Genomic DNA, 19248 nt, shown 5'->3' on the forward strand with positions numbered 1-19248 from the left:
CCAGAGAGTCTACATTCCTTCGGGATGCACAAGGAATCGATTGTGGTCGGGCATTGGGGTCGGGCATTCAGTTCACCGTATTTTCTTCTGCAATATCTATAAGACCCGACTGCGTACGCTTTGGTTACATCACACAACAGCAAAACGAAACCTCGTTTGGCCTCTCGAAGTATTGTCCCCTGTTTGAGGGTTGAATGTCCCAATTCAGTTGTGATACAGATGGTATAGTGTTGAACTTCAATTCTGTGTATTCACAGTGGCTAAATTAATCTCATGAAAATTCGTCGCGATCCTGCCCGGTGAAAGTGGATGTCCAGAAACGCTGTTGTAACCTCAATAAATGCTAATAAAGGAGGGTACGAAGTTGTCCTCGCCGTCTCGGTGGGTTTGTCAGTCATTTTGTTGTTTATGCGCTTTAGTCGGTCAACTCTGGTAGGCTTAGCTTGTCCACTATTTTCTGTGGCTTACCAGAATAGAAGTAAAGAAACTTCATGTAATGAGAAAGCCGTCTTAGCGAACAATTATCAGGTGAATGCTGTTGAAAAAATTGTCAAGAAACAAGATTTCCAACAGGTTTAATCTCAGGGTTTCCTATGAATTTTTTTTGAATTAAGACCTTCTCGTTTGCGGCGGTATTGGGCGCCTATAACAACAACACAGATCCTGTGCTATATTAACAGCAATGATTTTTCAGCTGGCGTTGGGCCTGCAAACGTGCGCAGGTAAACCTCGCCGAGTGAAGGCGTCATCGCGTGCGCCGGCAGCGCTCGACTGTCGAGAGCACTGTACCCAGCGTGCGTTGTGTGATTCCTCGCGTGCTCTCTTCCTCACAAGTTCACGGGAGTTCGTGCCTCATTGGCAATCACAGGAAAGCCCGCACTACATGCACCCAGTTCGCGTATCCAGTTGCCGCTGGTTCTAGCATGTCGTAACGCGGTCATTACCGGCGCAAAAACTAACCCAGCCTACCAGTGATGGAGAACTTTTAGCGGCAAGTTCAGAAATACATGTTATGTGCAACATCCGGGTCTCCCACGGAGGGAGAGATAGGGCAACAGAATGAGAGCGTGACTCCCGAAGCAGAGGAAGCGTAGTCCGATACCTGCCGCGCCACTACTCGAGAACGGATGCAATTCTTTTGGTCCCATTATGAATATCGGGGCAGTGAAGCGGCGACAAAGTCAGTAAGCAGCAGAAGATCCGGAGTTGCGAGCTCCCGTACATTGTAGATCCTTTATTATCGAGTGTTCAGTGCTCTTTGGAGCGCTAACGGCGACAGCACCGAGGAAACACGAGCGAGTTTCAAAGCATAACCACGCAGCAAATTTGGCCGTGTCTCGATGCATAACCACGCATAAACTTAGCCGAACCAAGAAAAGCTATGTGGGGCCGGCGCTTCTCTGTTTCACCAGTCTTTCCGAGCTTCTTCAGCTTCCTTGAGCTTCCCTGTAAAAAGGTGCAAGTGAAAATATTCACCATAACATTTTTCAGTGTTCTTCTCCACTAAACTCAGGAACCCAAATGTACCTCAGGCATTGAATGTTTCAAGATGTAGGGCTCATTGCTGGATTTTCAGATCACATCGAAAAGCTCAACTGACATACCAGGGTGTGATTGAATGTTGCAAAAAAACAGCCCTATATGCTTCAGAAAGAACAAAAAACATTGATGCTTAAACACACTTTATTGTTAACGTTGTGCATCTGAAGTATGTAAAACACTTCTTTGTTCACGTCGCAGCTATTTGTACCGTTTAATAAATTTTGTTCTGTGAGAGTCGATGTCTCTATTATGTAGCCGTTTCTTCCTATATTACGTCCGAACTTGAGGTCTTGCGCTACTGTTCCGAAGGCTCTCGGGATTCCTCAAGTCGACTCGAATCCAAGTGCAGAGTTTTTTACCAATGACCGACAGAGTTCTGTACGTCAAGGAGTTCAAACCATCCGCCTTATACCGCCTCCAACAATCGGCAAGAAGCTTGAGCCTGGAAATGTACAAAACATTTTAAAAACTATTTCACCTTTAGAGCGTCAAACTTGCTGCTAAATAAATTTACTGGTTGTATCCCTGTTGTCGACAAGAGAAAAAATAATCACGTATTAAGCCGTAAGACCGCGTATTTTGCAGCAACTTTTCTACATCGGCGTGGAACCGAAATCTCTCGCGCGAATGGATTTTTCTTTCAGCACAACAAAAACAAATTGGCGCATCTTGCACTCTTGGCGCAATGCTTGAGAAAAAGCTGAGATGGTTGTCCGCATAGCTTATGCACACACTGAGAGGGAATCCCAGTAGACAGGGAGAAGCAAGAACCCAGCAGTGCAAAGTCGTTTTGGACGGCACTGTAAAGCAGAGACCAGTAAACATGTTGAGTTTTTTTTTTATCAGTAGCATTCGTTGTCATCCCTTAGGTCGTCGTCTCGGACGGCAGAACCGCGTAGGGCAAATATTCTTACAGTGCAGCCTCCCCTCTTAGACGTCTATTTCTTGGTCAGCGTGCCCGACATCTCCACGTGTGGATTGTAGAGGGCTTTTTATATCCGCCGCCATCCTCTACGGCGGGTCGGACCCGTGGCGCGCCACTCGCTACCGGAAGACTACGAAAAGGCGGGAGGTCCTATTGTAGCCTAAACCGGTGCGCAAGCCTTGTCGACGCCGGGTGGTCGCGTCCGCTCACGTGCGCTCGGGGTCTTCTGTCTAAGCCGGACGAATTTGTGTCGGTCCAAACGGCTCTGCTGTCATGTATATTATTTAGTATGACATACCTTCTAAGAAATCAAATAAAAGCAATTTCTCAGCAAGGATATGCCTTGCGGCAAAAAGTCGCAAAGGCAATTCTGTAAGTTAGTGCACCCTTGAAACAACTTACATAATAAACAGTGCCAAACTGGAAGCCTTGTAGCATTCCTCACTGATATAAATTCACTTTCATAATTACATATTTTTGGTGCATTACATGAATAATAAAAATATTTTTATTATATTACTGATGGGAGTAACCAGAAAACTTAAAGCCGTTCCAGTATGTGTGAAAGCTGTCGGTAGAGCAGAGCTGTGATTCGCCATAATGGCCTGCAGCGCCGTTACCCGCTTACTTCTGCCACCCAATGCGTTTCGACTTTCCCACCTTCGCAGTGCTCGCGCACCGCCTGCATAAAACTTCGCCAGCGGGAGTTACGTTCTTTCTGTGCTTGCTTTCCTTTTGTATGTTGCCGCTGTTTTGCATCATTTCAAACGCGTAATTTTTTTGGCGCGCCAGGAGCCTTTCGGCATCATTTCGAACGCGGCATTTGTTTGCGCGGCTTGAGTTTTTCTGCATCATTGCGACCGCGGCATTTTTTTCTTGCGCGGCTGGAGCCTTTCTGTGACATTTCAAACGGGATACTATGAATAAAGGCCGGTGTTGATGCAGCCCGTTGCACTCAAAGAACAAGATAGAAAACTACCTTCCTCTCACATAATATGTTCGCCAACGCAACTGAACACGCGTTGTTTAAGGTGTATCCACTTTGAAGATGCGTGGCAGGACCATTCGAAGGCCTTAACACTGCAAGAAACCGGGAAAACGGTGCTCTCTTTCAGCGCTAATACCTTTCAGTGCTAATACGCTTTCAGTACGCATGACCAACTGGCCCAACGTTCCGCACTAAAGGTACGACCTTTTTTCTTTTCCCTAATAAATTTATTTACCAGGCGCTCTGGTATGACGAAGTGAGGTAGTAGGAGAATACATCTATCTGGTATGGTGTCGTAGGTAATAAAATTTAGTTAGTCACGTGTTATTTGCTGACCAAGTCCACGAGGTACGGCAGCGGAATTTACGTATAGCAGGCACGAAAGGGTGGTCCAATTACGAAACAAGCATAGAGATACACAGGAATTACATTAGAACGTCTAAACCTGCGGAATTTCTCATTAATTATTATAATGGATAAATACACCGAATTAGTCCAGTAACAAACGTTGGTAGAGGATTTCGTCCGGAAGTACATTCCAACATGCTTACGATGGTGAGAATGGCACTTTATTCATCGTGCATGCGTGTCTTGATTCATAAACAGTCGTGTTAAGAGTTAACGTTAGTATTGAAACATAAGCGGTCCAATTGCGAAACACAGTTCCCTCTCAATTTGCTGCATGACTTTTGCGGGACCAAAAATTTTAAACAGGCCATAGGATGGTTGTTTCAAACTAACCAAATGTACTAGAAAGTTTTGAAGTGTGAAAATATCGTGTATATAGTGTGCTTATTTTAGCCGAATCTCTATAATTATGAAACTGGTGGTGCCTTCGGTGGTCAGAGGATGAAGCCTAGTGGTAGTGAACTTGGGCAGCTTGATCGTCTCCTCCCAAGGGAAATTTCTTCAGGTGAAGACAAATCCGCACAAGCCCATTTGGATATTGCGGTCAACTAAACTTCTGAGCGCTTCCACGATCGAAATATACCATTGTCTGTTTTGTAAGTGGAGAGCGTAAAATTTGGGTTCTTTAGTTTACCAGGTATATCGCAAATGATGCAGTGGAAGGTAAACAGCGCTTCCGAACTTCTGTGGCAAGAAAAGTACGCAATATCACACTATCTTTGATTTTTACGTTTACTACGTTGAATTTTTATTATTGCTAATAGGAATATGCCGACGTAAAATTGCCTCAAGCCATAGAGATCTGAAACGCACCTGAGATACAATAATGAATTTAATAACGCCCACCTGGCAGCAGAAGTGCTCTTACTAAGCGTGAACGAGCGGATTTTGTATTCATGCATTCACCGTCACTGCTCAAATGCAAAACATTACCCAATTTTAAGTGAATAACTTCGTAAGCACAGAGCAAGTGTCTTTTCCATATGGAGCCTAGCTCCCTGCGCCTAAGGAGTTTCAGTGATTTAAAAAAAAATTACCTTCTGTCATGTCTCGGTGCCTTGTTATGTTGGAGTGTCACATACCTCGACACATTAGCAGGTAGATTAATCACGCTCAAATTGGCGTGTTTCAACCTGAAAAAAAGAAAAGACAACATTTGAAAAATATGCGCAGAGGCATATCGTCCGCGTATTAGCAAAAAATCAAAGACACTTCGTAGTAAAAAATGCAAGTCGGGCTGTTTTAGTCTGTTCGTAGAGTAAAAATCAATGGTTTGATATCCTTAGCTTACCTATGCCAAGAAATGTTCGTTGCCAGTAAACACCGTTAATCACTCGAAAGAATGTTTAAATCATATCAGCCAGAAATGCGGTAGGTTACTTTGCTGCAACCTAAACAGGGCTTAGAATACACCATTCGGGATACCTGCTTGCTGTATTTAGTTGAAAACTGTATTGCCTTCTAAAATACAATAACTTTAATGCTTCAATGAATTCCAAACATCGCTTTTGTAGAAGCTCAACATGAGTTTTATGAAGTTACAGATCAGGTTGGCCTGTGTTTAACTGCAACCAATCTGTTTAGGTATTTTACTTATTTCTCGCGTTATTTATTACTTGCAAACGCAATGCCTGACAGGGTGATGTTTATTGATTGAACCTGCGTACTCGTGGCTATATTGATTTTCTATGTCTAGTTCCGAGAACTCCGATTTCGTCAAATTTAAAATTCCTATAGACTGGCACAATTCTCAACGTGTGAATTATGGTTCAAATTAGTGTACACATGCGGGTGTTTGAAAAAATGTTGCCGTAATTTTATTGCAGTGATTAAATAAATTCAATTTACACTTGCTGAAGTGTCATTTTCTGGAAGAGTATTTTAATAAAATTCGATAGTACACTGCTTTATAACAGCACCAGGGACTGAAATAATAAAAAGTAGCAGTTTCTCCTCCCACCTTGCGGAGCTTCTTAATATTGCATTTATTAGATCATCTGCGGTTGCTTGTAGATTCCGGGCCCTGAATGGTTGCTAGTATATTTTTTTAAACCAACAATCTTCCGCGCTACGCTTTTTACGGTGGGATATGTTTTTGCCTTTGTGGCCAAATTAAGCGATTGGCTAGCTATATCTATTTGTTATTTTCTTTATGTCTTTCTTATACAAAACAAAGCTGAGGGTGATGCCTTACTAGGACCCCTGCTCAGGTTGAAAATAGCGTCCGGGCACTAATGCACAAGAAAAATTATATTAAATAATTGCAGTCGTTTGTACAAAAAAGAAAAGGTAGGGCAACAAATGTAATGGCAATCATGTGTTTAAGTGCGATTCGCGGGTTTACTTTGCACAAAACAGTCAATACAAGATACAGGAACGTAAATAGTGAAATGGCGTCCTCCAAACACGCTCTCTTTTGGCTAAAAAAGCGCCCCATTTTAATGTAGTAGTGATATTTTTTAGGCTCTCAAGCACAGGGAACAGGAGAAAAGGTAAAAGAACAATTGCTGGGTGGTAATTGATATTAATAAGCATGTAATATAATAATGAACTAAACCGATTGGAAAAGTCTTAGGGCGGGACATTTGCGATTGCCACTCAAGTATACTTGGCAGTCTGCCTTATAGGGATTACCACTCCTTTGTTGCCTTGTCATGAGTGGGGTACTGACGTTGGGTCAGCTTAACGGACAATGCGTAATGCAGAAATGATATTTGATGACACTAATAATGGCCTTGCTCTGAAAACAAGTATTTCAAATCAGCAAATAGAATGCACTCTGCCTGCAGTGGTAGGCCAAGTGGACGCTTTTACTGCTTACGTACAACAGCGGCATCAAGGACGTTGTCATACATCGAACAGCGTCTGCCAGAAGTAGCAACTGAAGTACCATTGACTGCGACAATCCACGTGGTAGAAACCGCTATGAGCGAGTACCATGATTTGAAATGTACATATGCCCTTTTCTGGAACAATTAAACTTTTGTATAAAAGTGCTCATTTCTGAAGTGACGATTTCGGTACAGAAACTCCGCGCATTTTTCACCAACTCTATAGGATAGGACGTCCAATTTGGCACCTCTGTTCGATGAATAGAACTCCCGTCGATCCCAACATTTAAAAATCCTTGTTTGCCAAACGTGCCCCAACTAGAGCGTAACTAGCCTTATCGAGATATTTCCCATAGGTGCCAGCTGTCCGCTTTCAACGGCTTCTTCACCTATCACGGCCTACCAGAAATGGCGACGCAAGTGCCAGAAGCAACCGCCTGCCTGAATCTAGAATCGATTGCATGCGGGCCCTCGAGGTGCACTCGCTGGCATCTTAACTGATATCTGCCCCTGTTATTTCCTATGTAGCTCATCAAAGGTAATTTGAGGAATGGGTTTGGGAGCGGCTTCCGCGAGACCGTATTTGCTGTGTCTTTAAATCTGCTTTATTCACCGCGCACACGCACGCACGCGCACACACACACACACACACACACACACACACACACACGCACGCACGCACGCACGCACGCACGCACGCGCACACACGCACGCACGCACGCACGCACGCACACGCACACACACACACACACACACACACATATATATATGTGAACTAATTGTCCCTTTTGGTACCCTGTTTTTTCTTGCGTTAGCATTTACCTCAGACGAAGACTGCGAAAGTACGCTGTAAAATCTGCGAGAACTTTTATTACAGCTAACGTTTCTGGAAAGATGGACATTTATGATTATATGGTAGGTAATGTTTATGGTAAATAATTGCGTTTCCACAAAAGGGAATGGGTTATAAAACAGTAATTTAGTGCAAAGGCTACTTTCCAGATGGATGGTAAAATTCAAAATAAATTCAAACCTGCAAAGCATGTCATCGTCCTCGGCTCCCCATCCCCAGTAGAGATTGGAATAGCCATTGACTAGGTGCATATGGTGTTTGCCCAGGGCGCTTACACCACCAAAACCAAACATCACTGCATAAGCATCCCTGAAAGAGAAGAAATACGCTTTACTACTGGTGATATAAGAATTTTGCAAGACATTATGAAAGGTGCTAGCGGTGACATGATATAACTAATTCAACTCGTTTACGCTTTCTACGGTAATATTTTTGCTTCCTTCTGGATTCCATACAGGACAACAGGAATGTGGTATATTGTATGCAGGCCCTCAATGATATCCTGCTAGAACTTTATTGCCATGGGTAATTTGAATACTCCTGAAATTAGGTGACGCTGCTTGAAAGCTGAAGGCCGTGATTTACAGATTATCAACAAACTAGTTACCAAGACTACGCAAATATACGTACCCCTGATAGTGGTTGGAAAAGCACTGCAAACGTTTGCGCCATTAACCTAGGAACATTATCAAGAATACGACCACTGGTAGCGAGCGCAAATAGCACAGGAGGCGGCCGTGAATAGGAACTCGGACCAGTTCACCATACATCTATACTACTACTGTATACTCAACGCCAAACCACCATACTAAACACCACTAAATCATACGCCTTAACATTCACAATGGCGATGCTATCCTTTCGTTGCCTTACCACATTACCACAACGTCTTCTGTGTATGCTAACTTTTTGGCCATAGCCAGAAGCATCTTGCCTCGGGAATATTTGTTGCCCGATATTTTTAAGCAGAACTTCTTCATGTCAGGCAAAAAAAAAGGAATAGGCTGAAGGGCGGCCCATACAGACTCGAACGGTCCACTAAAATGTGGCCCCGGAGTATTTTACGAACTAATAACGTTGTAAAGAACTTCCGGAACGCGAGAGCTTTATTTGTCTTTGTGACTCAACCTTCAGTTACGATCTCTCAAATAAAAGGACAATTTTATCAAACACAATAGACATAGTATTTCACAAAGAACAACGATTATTTCCAACGGGGTAACACAACCGTCGAGTACGCATGTTGGTTTGGGAAAATTTTTAAGTATTGTACAGATCTGATCGCACATCGTATGATTTTTCTATTGATGTTCTTGGTTTGTGTGCGAGCAGCATCATAAAAAACTAAAACTTTTTTTGTCAACATTGACAGCATAAAAACTTTAAGTATACATTGGAATTGAAACGGGAAAGGGTATTTCGATTTTTACGAGCTTTTCAGCGTAGTTGGTTTTCGTTCACATTCGGCGGGGAGCTCGCTATAAAAAGGGTGGTGATGAGTTGAGTTTGAAGGGCCCGCTAAACAAAATGTCTAACAAAAATTCTATTATAACAACCAATAAAACAGCACCGCTAATCTCATTGTGCCCTGCCACTTTCCGAGTTAACCCAGTTCCGTTAGGATCCCTAGAACGCCCTTTCAGAACAATAAGGATAAGGAACCACACTGGATGCAGCCAAACAGGAAAAATTAAACAGGAAGAGGGATAAGTGGATATCGGGGAGCCTCTCAATACCTCACCAAGGCCAGTGTGTGTAATGAATTTTTTGTTTAAATTCATTGTTCTTTTATGCAAGTTACGTATTGCTCACGGATTACTGTTTAGAAAATGCACTGAGTATTTGCAGACTCCATTCGGCGCTTTGCGTATTACGCCGTGGAAGAACGAAACACTTAGAAGTGTTTATTTCGGTGGGAGTTATTTCTGAGAGATTTCTTTCGGTGGGATTTATTTCTGAGAGATATGGCGAGCCGTTTTATTTGCGGGACACTGTTCATTCTTTTTTAGGAACTGCACACCACGTGCTCGTGGGTCAAACGCTTCTAAGGTTTGTGGTTTCAACAAAAAGCATACAAGAAACCATTTTGACAAATTTAGGGAAATGTTTTTTGTTAGTGAAATTATTTCTGCGTGACTTTTATTGCAATTTATGAGTACTATTTTGCGCATAAAGCTGTTTAAGGTGCATGTAGCCACATGTGGCCTGAGGCGTGGTACCGAACCTGGTACTCTGGAGGACCGGGAAGGTTGTTCTTAGGAGGGTAAAAAGAAGGGTAGCTCAGAAGGGAAGAGGGCGAAGTATCAATAGTGGGTTCTTATACGGGCACACAAATAGCTCAAACGTGGCTACCAGATAAGTCGCTCGTTGACTCATTGATTGTGGGGCAAGTATTGTAATCCCCAAATTCATCCAACAACTATGTCTTCAATTTAATCCTAAAAACCATTATCCCTGCATATTCCTCGAAGCTTTACTGACTTTGTGTTGGCTGCCTGGCCACTCTGGGATAGCCGGTAGTGAGACCGCGGATAAGACGGCCGCTGTTGCGGTACTTACAAATATTCTGTAAATACCAACAGTACCCCACGCTGACATCAAGCCAAATATGAGAAAGCGCCTTCATAGTACATGGCAAACAGACAGGAATACAGAGACAGACAACTTATACTTAATAAAACCACACTTGAGACCATACACCCCGGGCACACGCAAAAGGCACACGGAAGTCATCTTTGCCAGGTAACGGATAGGCCACACACATGCGACGCACCCACACCCGCTCACTGGGTCTCCATGACCCGTGTGTAGCAGGTGTGGGGAGGGCGGATCCGTAGTGCTCATCCAAATTACTTGCAAGGCACTCAGCACAACATGACACAAACACTTAAGAGAACTCTACAGAGAACAGATTCTACTGTACCCATCGTTGTTTTTGGGTGACGATACCATGGTTTCAGTGAAACGCGGTTTGAAGTATTTATCATATGTTGTTTTTAAACCTCATTTCCTATCAAGCGTAATCAAAAGTGGCCCTATACAGCAGCCATCACCGTTTTCTTTTATCGATTTAACCATTCGTCTGGTGTACACGCTTTAACACCTACTTTTTGTGGTAACCACTTTTGTTTGGCGCTCTTTGCTCTAGCTAGCCTTGCGCCAAAAACACAATACAATCATCAAGATAACTTGCTGTAGGTAAGGTGTGGCGCTGACTTTTCGGTATATAATCAGCCGCACAGAATAGAACCTGTGTTATTACACGGCTGGATAGGGAGCATTATTGTCGCAATCAAAAGCAAACTCCCCATTAGCATTTTTCTTTGACCCGTACAGTATTAGGCATGTCTGAACCGATAGTGTTAAACGCATCCTATATGACCTCCTAATGCTCGTGTGCTGAACGGTACTTGGAGGGCGCCTATAGCCTGTCTCACTAACTCTGCTGCTGTTCTGCCGGCGAGGACGTTATTTTTTGCGTGTATGTAATTTGTTTGTTATTTGCGGGTATGTTAATTTTTCTTTTGGTTCAATGGCTCAGAATAAAAGAGCAAATGTTGGAATGACTACACTGGGGTATGTCATAATAAGAATACCGACGAAAACATCCCGATGGTACCGCTGTGTGTAACGTCCTGCGTTGTGTTCTGCCGCTTTTTGTGGTGTCGAAGTACGGCATAAAAAATAATTATCGTGGTATCAGCTTGGGATGCCATTGCCGAGACCCGGAATTGAATCTCATCACGTACTACCAGTTTTGTTAATTCTCTACAGAAGAGGTCATTTCCGTGATCGGAGATAATAAATTATTTTTTCTTGTGAATTTCTGGTGCTCTTGTAGGAGTGATTTCTTTTTCACAGGAATTCATAAGCCCACTTAGCATAAACCGCTCTCGCGACGAGCAGAGGCTGATCTGAGGGGATGGGATGATTTTAGGGGCAAGGCGCTTGCTGGTGCGACTCATCGCGAACTGTAGCTCCAGCATGTTTCTTGACAGTGAGTTACCAGTGTTGTGGCTTTCGTGCCCCAAACCACCAGCGCTACATCTCAAACCTTTGCTTCGTTCTCTGATGCGGTTTTAGGGTGAGTCCTTCAACAAAGATTTTCTTTGCGATGACTGCTACTGTCCTCACTCTTCTGCTATAGAGTGTGCCTGCAGCCGGGCACACTGTTTTGCGGATGCAACAATACACCCTTTTTGATCACGCAGATACGCAAATATGTTTACACTCGTAGTTTCGCTGGTCCAAGTAATGATTTTACTGCGAAAATCACTAGTTTGTATATTATGTGTGCCGCAAGTTCTTCTTCCGCACTAATTCAAATCCAGGGCACTTGCTCGTCTAATATTTCGTTTACGCTCAGTCGGCATTACGTGAGACTCGCCCGGCTTTTATTTGAGTTTAATGGAGAAGGTGCACTTATCCATGCCATTTCGCTTAGCTTTGTACAATCCCTTAATTCCATACTCTCTCACGCTCTTCCTGTGCTTGGTTTTTTTCTCAACCTCAGGAGCTACTCGCGTGGAAACGTACGTGGTTAGCGAGGTTGTGAGCACCCCTACCAACCTCTTGCCCGTAGTTTTCTTATCAATAGCAGCCTTGCATGCGAGTGGGCGTGGTTACCGATGTTGGGAATGCAATACCGTTAATTCTTGCCGTAGGGTTCTTATCAATAGCAGGATAAACGCGTGCGAATATGCATGATTAACGAGGGTGAGAACGTAATTGAGTAACCTTCTGAAAAAGTGAAAAATTAGAAACAGCGCGAGTTGGACGCAGACGCGAGATGAACACGTCCACCGCAGGAAGTATCGAGCTTTTGGATACATACGTAACATATACACCTTCGCCCTTGTCTCAGGTTTCCTAAAAAAGAAGCGCTTCGTTTTGCGTGAGAACATGATGTTAGGCGAGATAACTGGAAGCTGAGAGGCGGCGACCGACTTGCTTCAATTGATTTTCAAGCAAAAGTTATTAAAATTATCTCGTGTCTTCTGTGAAGTTCATCGTAGGTATTGAATGTGTGCCCTGAATAAACAAACTGCTTTAACAAGCTACACTGTACGCCTTATACCATTGGTAAAATACAGGGGAAAGCTAGAAATGGCAGAGATTAACTGAAACAGGAAATTGTAAAGTACCGCACAGCTACTCAGCATGATCAATGGTTTCAGGCTGATTACATTAGCGGTAATCGTCACACAAAGGAAGTTACATTTCTTTTTCGCGCAACCATGTTTTAACTGGGGGTGTGAAATCAACAGTTTAAATAAAGACGTTTTTTGCCTTTGGCTGGAGAGATACGTGTGACAAGCTTAAAACACTGTCATTAAGGTAACCACTGTAATGCTGGCGATTAGCGGGCACTGGGAACAGAAACTCTAATAAAGTGTTCGTCAAAGCCTTCCTGGAAAGGGTAGACAGATAATGCAGGAAAACCCTCCCAGTAACAAAGTGAAAGGTGTCGACCTTCTTTCAAAAGCCACATGACGGCTTCCTGCTAATTTCACCCGAGTAGACAAGCAAAAATGGTAAATGAAAACTTTTTTGTTGTTCAATAACGTTTAGCAGAAGTTGATGATGCGTCACTTGATAGAAGAAAAACCGACACACAAGCCGGTGTAGAAACAAATGCGTCAGCCCAGCCCCTTCAGACACCAATGGAACAAACAAATGGTACCTAGGCATAGGTCCGCATTCGTACCCCCAACCGAAAGCCGCAAAAATTTTGTCTAGAGTTCGTACATTAGAACCCGCACAGTAAAGTGCTTGCAGCACATAAACAATCTTTGCGACAAGGAACACATTACAAACCTGCGCACGCGCAAAGAAAGAAAGTTCTCGCCTCATCCATGGCTGCGACGCTCGCTTGACTTTTTGGCGCGCCAATGGCCAATGAGGCCCGGTATTTCGTATTTCGTGCAAAACCAAACCTAGGTATGAAAGTGCGTCCTTATCTTTGTTTTGCCATATTCACAGCTGCTCCAGAACCATCACAAATCTACCTGGTCAAATTAAGGACTTTTTGAACGATTGTCTTATACAAACGAAAATCCGCAATCTCTTCCGCGTAAGCAAGGACCTTAACCTCACAGGATAATGAGCAAAAACCCCGCACCCTTTGGCTCTGCTGAATACTAACGCACAGAGGTTCCACGTGTAAGGCAAGCAATGAGGGTGAAAGAGTGCAGCCCTGTGTAACAGACGACTTAATCGCAACTTAGTTAGACAAAACAGGGTTGACGACCATTTGTATGGTGCACTGTTTCCAACAAAGCTCAATGCCTTTTGACAGTATATGTTCTGAATTTACCGCTACCAATATTGCGAATAAAGCCTCACGAGAATCCTGATAAAATGCTTTGAAAGGTCGATTTGGATAAGGGCCACCTGCTCTGCCGAATGAGACACACACTCCTACATTGAACGAGTACTATGTATATTTATTTGAAAGCTCCTACCTCGAATACCGCAAGTTCGATGAAGACCAACTAAAGTATTGATGACAAGTGGAAGGGGCCTAGATAAAACATTTGCAAAAATTATATAATCAACATAGCAGAGAGATTATGGGCCGATATCCGTCTACAGATTCACCTTTTAGTTCATCTTGTGTTTTCAGAAATAAAACTTTCTGACCTAAATAAAAAGGTTGGCGGCAAAACATCATAGTTCTATGCTGCCATGACTATGTCTAAAAGAACGGGAGCAAGAATAGCAGAGAACGTTTGATAAAATTCTTCCCTCAAACGATCTGGCCCAGGGGTGTTGTCAGTCTTATGGTCAAATATGGCAGCCTTAACTTGTTCAAGTGTAATAGGCGCGGAAACCAGTGCGTACTCATCGTCTCTCAGCTTAGGCCGTAAATAAATGAGGGAACTCAATTCGTGCTCCAAGCCAATGGACTTGACGCCGCAAAAAGTGTGATGTAATGGTCATTTAAAGGACTAGCAATTTCAGCTTCGTGACTGTACCTAATACCTTTATGTTCAATTTCAACTACTTTCTTCGCAACTGCTGACTCCCGCTCATCAGTAAATGAACGACGAGTGGGGTAGCTATTCAACAAAGCAAATACGCCCACAGAACCTATATACTGTGCTTCAAAGCCGTTCTCCAGAAAGCAATGTTTCAGTTGCCACTGCGATTTTGCCCTGCGGGAATAGTGCTCACCGGACTTTTATTTTACGCTTTCCGCTAAAAACTTCTGGTAGATAACAATTCCTTATTACCCAATAAACCTTTCTTAAATCCTCTTCTGCTCTTAACTGAGCTGGTGTTTTCTACAAGCTTTGCTGGTCGCGCACAAATATGCACTGTGCATTTCCGGGAAACGAATGGTTGCCAAAGCGAACGGCCGAACCGTCATCAGCCGAAGCACGGATTACTTTAGCGCTAGTGGGAGATGAAGTCCATGGACCCTACTATGTTTATTGTACTCTAGGAACTAACGGAACAGTCACATTCATTCGAGCACAAATGTTGTCGGGGCGCATATAGTTTTCGCTTCTCGCTCGCTTCCCGACCACCATTCGGCGGATCGGTATTGTCGGCGCTTCGATAAGCGAGCCAGTCTCACTACGCGGATTTTTATTCGGCGGACGTGTTCGTGTCGCCGTCGGCGTCATATGACAATTAGCGCTCTACGAACTCGGAAGTCCCCGTCATCTTGTCGTAGTGTAGGCCTAGCCGCCGCGTTTTAACGAGAAGCGTGGTAATAAAGTAGAACAGATAAGTGTCGACTAACACGATTGTGTTAAGCGCGCTGTAGCAAGCGCTAATTAATCAAAGGCTCCCCCACGAGTTGCCGACACTGAAAATACGACGCTTTTCTTCGCCGGAATTGCGAGAAAAAGCCGTCCAATTGGCCGATTTCTGCTGGTTGACACGCGTAGGGGTATAGATGTCGTTCACGCGCGAATATGGCGGAGCCCAAAAACACGCAGGAAAGGGTGGGAACGCGACAAAAAACTTCACATAGAAATTGTTAGCTTTCCACTGCACGTAAAAATTTATGCTTTGCACAAACGACGCGTCATCTGCGGGTGGTCAACGCGTTCACCACTCAACCTAATGATTGCGCTAGTTCATTTAAAGTTGTAAAAGCGCCTTTCAGGGCCTCTTTACGAGTCCCTTGGCAGCCTATTTCACCCTGCGTTTCTTGTGAACCGGTCGCCAATACGTCTTGAGCCCGAACACTTTGGTTCTTTTTGGTAAATAACTACTTCTTCATTTTTCTTCTAGGGTGTCAGGTCCTGCGCTGTCGGGACGTTTCTTCTTATTAACCAGCCTGTTGCCTTTCCTGTTGGGTGCGTGTATGCAACATAAGTGCACCAAGGACTTTCGGCTAATGGCTGCTATGACTCCTACTGATATGAAGTGCGTATGGTGACGTGGTTTTTTGAGCAGGCTAGCGTCGTACAGGTTCTTTCGAGATGGTTTCAGTAAAACACCATGTCACTCCACCCTCGTGCTCTAGTCGTCTACGTCGTCGACTGGTACCGCATTGCTTAAGCGGCTGGAGCCATTCGACTCCGGCACAACTGGTCGACGGCGCTTTGTGTAGGCTGGAGGAGAAGAGCTAGGTCGCCCCGCCACCGTACTTATTGATGTCTGTAGCCAGTCTCCTCTCGTGGCGGCCGACTGGCTCCGTCAAGCGCCGCAGCCCATGCCCTTGTTCCGGCGTCCGCCCCGCTCAATTCCTTCAGCTTCCCGCGCCCGAGCGCGTCGAGGCGGTGGCGCGATCGCAGCCGACGCGAGCGAACCAGGCTGTAGGTGATGCTCTCGAAGGCCAGAGCGGCCAACAGCCGCGCCGCTGTCTAGAAGCGCATGAGGCGCCTCGTGTTCTAACCAGCACCAAGTCGGGATAGCAAGTGGCTACACTTCCAACAAATGTTACGGGCCAACTTCCCCACTCGACCTACAGGACTCTTTTTATAAAGAGTGAAGGGATATTGCCAGGTACTATATCGCCGGAGAAGCGTTGGGATTGCCCCGCTAGCCGGTGGAATATGCGAGAAGAAAGTTAAAGCTTGCTTCATTTGTGGTATCGCAACTGATTGCAGAAAATAATAAAGTAAAATAGATAAATACCTTTATCCTTTAATGTAAAGAACGCAAGCTTCAGTTAATGGTTACAATCTAAAGTGGTTATTTTAAACACACTTGTCTCTTAAATCCTATATGTTGACAAAAGACGGCAATTTCTAATTAATTACAAGTAATAAATTATTTGTAACAAATAATCGCCGGAGTGACGAGAGCAAGCAATCTACGCATATTTTTTTAGATTTATTATGTACTTACATATAAATGAAACGCAGAGTAAGGATACCGTCACTTCAGCGGCCAATTGAAGTACAGTTTTTCAGTTATATCTACAATACATTTAGAGATTGCATTCCTGAGAAACCGGGCTTTGCAGATTCGCTAGTTCTCTCCTTGTTTACCTATGCCGGTGTGATGAGGTGAGATTGTGATGAGGTGACATTGTGACAACGGTTATGTGTAATAAGTATAGACATGCTAGTGTTAAGAAGTAGAATAATACGAAGTTGGACAATCGCCTCTATATGTGCTAGCAATGCTCAGCCTGAAGGGAAACTGGGAATAGCCAAGGAGAGCAGGCACGGGGGAAGAAGTAGAAGAGGAGATCGTGACTGGCCTACGTGCCTAATTTATGGAAATTTGGGGTGATCGGGCTTGGTTGGTGCAAAGGGGATGTTGGTGGCCCTCTTCACTCTTTTATTGCCCAATCAGGTTCCGTGCCTTGTTACTCAATAGCATGAACCAATTTTTAATCATTTATAAAATACCTGTTATTACAGCAGTATTGAATTTTTTTGGTTCTCAAATTGTTAGCATCACTGTATTTACTATTATCCTAGATCATCACTGTATCACTGTTAGCATCATTAGCATCATTGTTAGCATCACTGTATTTACTATTATTACTAGAATTCATAAGCTTCTTCAACAATGAAACCACAATCAGAGTTGGCCAGTCCGAAGACTTGGTACGTGCCATTGTTGTTAAGGCTCCAACCAACCAACCCACGTAGAGGAGGAATCGGGGGAACATGGTTATGAGGCCTACCCACAAGACGTGATTGCCGCGGTCTGGGAGGCGTCGCGGAGGACGCCCGGAAACCCATCCAGATTACGGAGCTAGCAACATCTACCTGCTCCTCGACGGCCGCGCAGTGAATTGCCGGCATCGACGAAGCGACGTGGTGTTCCCGAGCAGGCTGCAGCGCCAGCATGTGTACTGCCTTGTCGTCGGCCGTGAAATAAAATCAATGGCATCGAATGTGCGACGTGCCGTTGCGTGATGAGCTGCCAACAACAGCCGCCGCATCGAGTACATTTGGCTCCGCATCCAGTGTGCCATTGCATGTGAAACATTTATTTTTTAGCCGTTTATTTGTGAACTGCACTTGGACATGTCAGTTTTTTCTACTTTTGCCAAACTTTGGGGGTTAGGATGAATTGGTTTATGGCAATTTTGGTACCCCTCTAACCCCATTCTTATTGCCGCGTCTCACCCACATAAATATTCGACCCTGTCCTTTACGACTGTCTCAAGCACCAGTCCCGTTGCTGCTAGTCGAATCATGAGGTGTAAACACGAATACCGACACATCCGACATGCTCTAGTAAGTAGGAAGCGATTAAAAAAATTTAGAAGAATAAGTTCACACATTTTTTACTGGTCATTTGGACAATGTCGCAGGCCACTTCATATATCAAACTGTCCTCTGATCAAATGCGTGATACTTATTTATGCTTAGAAAGTACTCTGTGGGTTCGTTCGAACCAACAGTCAGGAGTGCCCTGATCAATTTATTTATAATGTTGCCACGCAATGTCAACGCGGTGGAACTAAAGTCAGCTACTCGATGAATAGAAAGTTCTACTTCAATATGTAGTCTCCAACTTTTTAACAGCGGGGCAGCAGACTGCCTATATTGCGAAAGGAAAGCAGAGCGGTGCTGGAAGGTTATTGCAGAAAACTCACCCTTTATATCCTGTAATATTTCTACTCAAATGCCGTGGATGTTCTGGACAGGAGTAAACGTTGCGGTCGTCAATAGGCAATAGATCTACATCGTGAAATATGAAGCACTGGTAGTCATAGAGCGCCAATGACTGAATAAACCCCACGTTTAAAAGTTTAGCTCTGTTAAATTCCTCATTGTCAATCTGAAAAAGTCAAACATAAAACGTTTCACAAGGACATCGATATAATTGTTGAGCGGCAACAGTAGTAACTTTACCGAACATTTAAAATTTCTTCAAAATGTTGACACACCCAGTTATTAAATATTTAAGTTCTCAGAAAACTTGGCAGCAATGTTTTTCTTGTAGGCAACGTGAAACCAGTTATTCATCGCGTTGGGTCGCAGCACAGGGACGCAATAAGAACTATATTAAGAGCGCAGAGACAAGTAACATTATTTTATACATTTTAAAACTTTTTATCTCACATATCGTGCTCGCAAACAAAACATTCAAGATCTACAAGATAATCGTAAACCCCACGGCTTTGTGGCAAACAGAACTGTTACGGCTTCTTTGATGTTTTGAACGACCCTACTGTGTGATGTACTTTTACCTCTTCAGAGTAAAATTATAGAAGCGACACTGCTGAAGCTATGACTCTTCTGGCTTGGTAATTACCCTTCTTTAAAATAGTGGA

The 19248-nt window shown here is 43.8% G+C and overlaps 1 protein-coding gene across 1 annotated transcript in view; it reads right to left on the reverse strand.

The window, feature by feature from the left end:
* Positions 1-1743: 1743 nt before the first annotated feature.
* Positions 1744-19248, reverse strand: part of LOC144146718 (beta-1,4-N-acetylgalactosaminyltransferase bre-4-like) — a 39183-nt gene continuing 21678 nt past the window's right edge. Inside the window, exons 4-7 of the mRNA XM_077678645.1 lie at positions 18568-18752; positions 7728-7856; positions 4901-4996; positions 1744-1984 (exon numbers count right to left, since the gene is read on the reverse strand). Coding sequence (XP_077534771.1) covers positions 1813-1984; positions 4901-4996; positions 7728-7856; positions 18568-18752 — 582 coding nt within the window. The 3' untranslated portion in view covers positions 1744-1812. The remainder of the gene's footprint in view (positions 1985-4900; positions 4997-7727; positions 7857-18567; positions 18753-19248) is intronic.

This window comes from Haemaphysalis longicornis, unplaced genomic scaffold (assembly GCF_048455015.1).
Source record: "Haemaphysalis longicornis isolate Haplotype H1 unplaced genomic scaffold, Haemaphysalis longicornis Haplotype H1 scaffold_7, whole genome shotgun sequence".
In the NCBI taxonomy this organism is placed as follows: Eukaryota; Metazoa; Arthropoda; class Arachnida; order Ixodida; family Ixodidae; genus Haemaphysalis; species Haemaphysalis longicornis.